Source organism: Siphateles boraxobius, unplaced genomic scaffold (genome assembly GCF_051911475.1).
Source record: "Siphateles boraxobius isolate OS27281-9 unplaced genomic scaffold, OSU_SipBor_1 24, whole genome shotgun sequence".
NCBI classification, from domain to species: Eukaryota; Metazoa; Chordata; class Actinopteri; order Cypriniformes; family Leuciscidae; genus Siphateles; species Siphateles boraxobius.
Window position 1 is genome coordinate 745,190 of NW_027508855.1, and position 3,240 is coordinate 748,429.

Here is a 3,240-nt window from a genome sequence, read left to right on the forward strand (position 1 = left end):
TAAATGGTCTTTTGTACCTTATATTCAAAAGTTGTCCCTTTCCTTTTTTTCTCTTGAGCAGGTTAATATGCTACTTTATGGATAGGTCTATATTTAAACACTTCTTAAGACATACTGAAGTCTGTCGAGCTAAATAAGTGGCTACAAGCTAAAATAATAATTGCACACAATTAGAACTGAATATAAGTGCTGTTTTGGTGCTGAGGGTTGGGCAGAGACATGTGCAATGCAATTTGACAGCCAAAATATTCTAGCACTGTGTCAGGGACTGATGCTTTATCAAGTCAAATTACGACCCGCACCCTCTCCACATTCTCGACCTTCATCAAGTTCTGACCGCCATCCTCAAATGACGTCAGAAATCACAACAACTGATCGGACCAATAGTGTGCTGCATGCATTTGCTATGTCTGGGTAACTGAACAGATAGCTACTTCCAAGACTTCTCAGGGAGAGTTGAACTTTTTCCAGATGTGTTATTTGAACAAGGTGCAGTGTGAGATCGCTTTTGGGATGTTAAGATGTAATTTATAAAGCGTTGATTTATCGCTGGATTACTGCAATCAAGAGTAGCGAGAAAACGACTCGACGCGCATTAAGATGTTGCTGCGCGTTTTGCTCTCGCGACAGTGACCAAATGTGATTCGTTCCAACCATTTAGAGTTTTGTCCATGGATACATTTCGATGCATGTTTCTGTGGATAGTGAAGGAACAAATATGAGCACACTTAACTAAAGTGGTCAACAAAACGTGGCTAGACGACGGCGGGCATGGAACAAGGCGAGTTGTTCGTCTCAATCTCAGGTAAGAACAGAGAAACATTATGGATTACGGACCAACAAATGGAAACCATTGACCCATAAATTAACTTTTAAGCTGTTGCATGTGGGCGCATCAAGGAATGGCACAGTCTGGCAACCCTGCAGTCACTCTACGGCTGCAGATATTGATTTTGTCCATCGGCTGTGCGTTGATATGTTTTAGTCGTGTATCCACCGCCTCACCGGCACACAACCAGCGTTTGATATGCTGGCAGGCCATCATGAAGTGCCAAGGAGAACCGGAGTGCCACTACGCGTATACTCAGTATCTACACGCGTGCGGTCCGGTGATAAACGGGAATAGGAAGAAATGTCCTAGCCACTGCATTTCTTCCATCATTCAGCTCAACCTGACTGTGAACGGCCCGGCACTGGAGGACTGCGAATGCTCCTCGGACACTTTATGCAAGATGACCAAGCGAGCCATTGAGCCCTGTATGCCCAGAACCAGCCACATGGGCTGCACCGAAGCCCGTAAGCAGTGCGAGATGGATCCCAAGTGCAGCACCTCGATGAGGGACTATCTGTATCACTGCAGAAAACTGTTTGGAGGGGAGCTCTGCTCGGACGATTGCCGGCGGGTCATCACGAACATGCGCTCCATTCCCAAAGCCCAGCTTCTGGACACTTGCGTGTGCGACGGCACAGAAAGGGCCATATGCGAGTATGTCAAAGTCAGCATGAAAAACTTCTGCTTTACCGACATATATGGCAGTAGTGGCTTTTCAGATACCGAGGACGACTTTGAGGACGACTACGAGACAGATTACGAGGACGAAGAGAGTGATGCCTGGGATTTAAGTGCTCAACAGTTTCCGATTGTGGTGTCCACCATTTTAACAGTTTTTATATTAAGATAAGTCATGTTTTTAGAGTTTAGTGGTTAGCTGCATTTGGCCTGGGTGGAAATATTGGGACATGCCAGCCCCCCCATATGGGGCGATTGGCCATAACTTTAAGCTACGAGTAACAGTTTTCAACCTTTCATTTTCCGCAGAAGTAACATGTTAGCAAGACCCTCGCAAAATCGTTTTTTGTTTTGCTACAGGCCCCGCGGCAGGACACACGAATTGGGGCCCAGTAAACTAAATGAAATCGCATCCTCGGTGGAGGGGAGGCTTGGGGGTGTTCTCCTCATTGAAACAAGTAGCCTATAACTTACCACTTTATTGTTGGTTTACATACAAAAATATGACTAGACCAATTGTGTTTTGTTCAAAATGTCTTCTGTGCGGTTACACCACAAGACATTTTCGTTGCACGAGACGAGTCTCATATCAAAATCGGTTTTGCAAACTGGCAGAAAAGTAGACCATATGAAAGTAATAGATTCATTCGCACATTGTATTTGACCCTATTTGCATGTGGTTAGGTGGTACACGAGAGAATAGACCAATTTTTTAAACGGCAGAAAATGGTGGAAGAATACAGAGTACAGCACATTAGTCAACAATGGTTGTTTTTAGTGGTACTATAATAAAGCTGAGTTGAGTCGAAGAAGAAAACCTAGATGAGCTACCAAAATCTGCACACCATAAAAAGTAGTTTTTGATGTCAAGAAAATATGTGCTCCCATATATTAAGTTATTATGATCTATTGTGGAATCTTATATTCAAAGAGATAAAAAAATACTGAAAGTTTATTTTTGTATGAAAGATTGGTATTGTAAATGTATATGTTTTTGTATCATATAATTGTGTGAATAATGTTGATAAATAATACCATGTATAATACTGTTTATAATGTTCATAAAGATTGGCTCCAAATTATTATAAAACCATTTGACCTTTTTTGTGTCTGGTTATTTCACTATACAAACCAAAACAAGTGCTGTATATTTTTGTTAAATCAGCTTAAATAACTGTAAAATAATTGCACATGTATTTAACTTAAATATAGTTTAATAACATTTCCTGTCTGCAACTATTGTAATGATTGTTTTATTTATCAGTTGTGCAACAGCTCTCTGCTGACAGTCTTCATGCCCATCATGCAGATATGGACAAGTATGTATTTTACTTTCTACTGTACAGTTGAGAGCAGATTAAATTTTAACTTACCATTTAGAATATATAATAGTAAAGGGAGCATTAAACATCACACGTCTAGATTTTTATTTTTTTTTAGAAATTTGAGCAAGTCTGCGAGCAGATTGATCATACTTAAATGGTGCACTATTCATGTTGTAGACTTTTTATGTACTCTTAAAGAAGAATAGTGCAAAGCTTGTCTTAAAACGCTTGCTTTTTCAATTAAGTCAATTCTTGGGCTGTCATCAAAAAAGCTTAAATTTCCACCTGATACCCACTCCAGTGTATAAATGTTACCATAGTAATCTGCTAGTAAAACATTTTGGCTCTGTCTGTTCCTGCACTTGACCTTGTAAACATAAATGTTTACAGAGGGAGTTAGTCTAA

At 40.4% G+C, this 3,240-nt stretch overlaps 1 protein-coding gene across 1 annotated transcript; it reads left to right on the plus strand.

Moving 5' to 3' along the window:
- Window positions 1-271: 271 nt before the first annotated feature.
- gas1b (growth arrest-specific 1b) lies at window positions 272-2,613 on the plus strand. The gene has a single exon (XM_077240624.1). The coding sequence runs from the start codon at window positions 885-887 to the stop codon at window positions 1,680-1,682; it is 798 nt and encodes a 265-aa protein (XP_077096739.1). The 5' UTR covers window positions 272-884; the 3' UTR covers window positions 1,683-2,613.
- The last annotated feature ends 627 nt before the right edge of the window (window positions 2,614-3,240 follow it).

Excerpts from the sequence above, each read along its gene's own strand:
- gas1b (XM_077240624.1), top strand. The coding sequence starts at position 885 with ATGTGGGCGCATCAAGGAATGGCACAGTCTGGCAACCCTGCAGTCACT.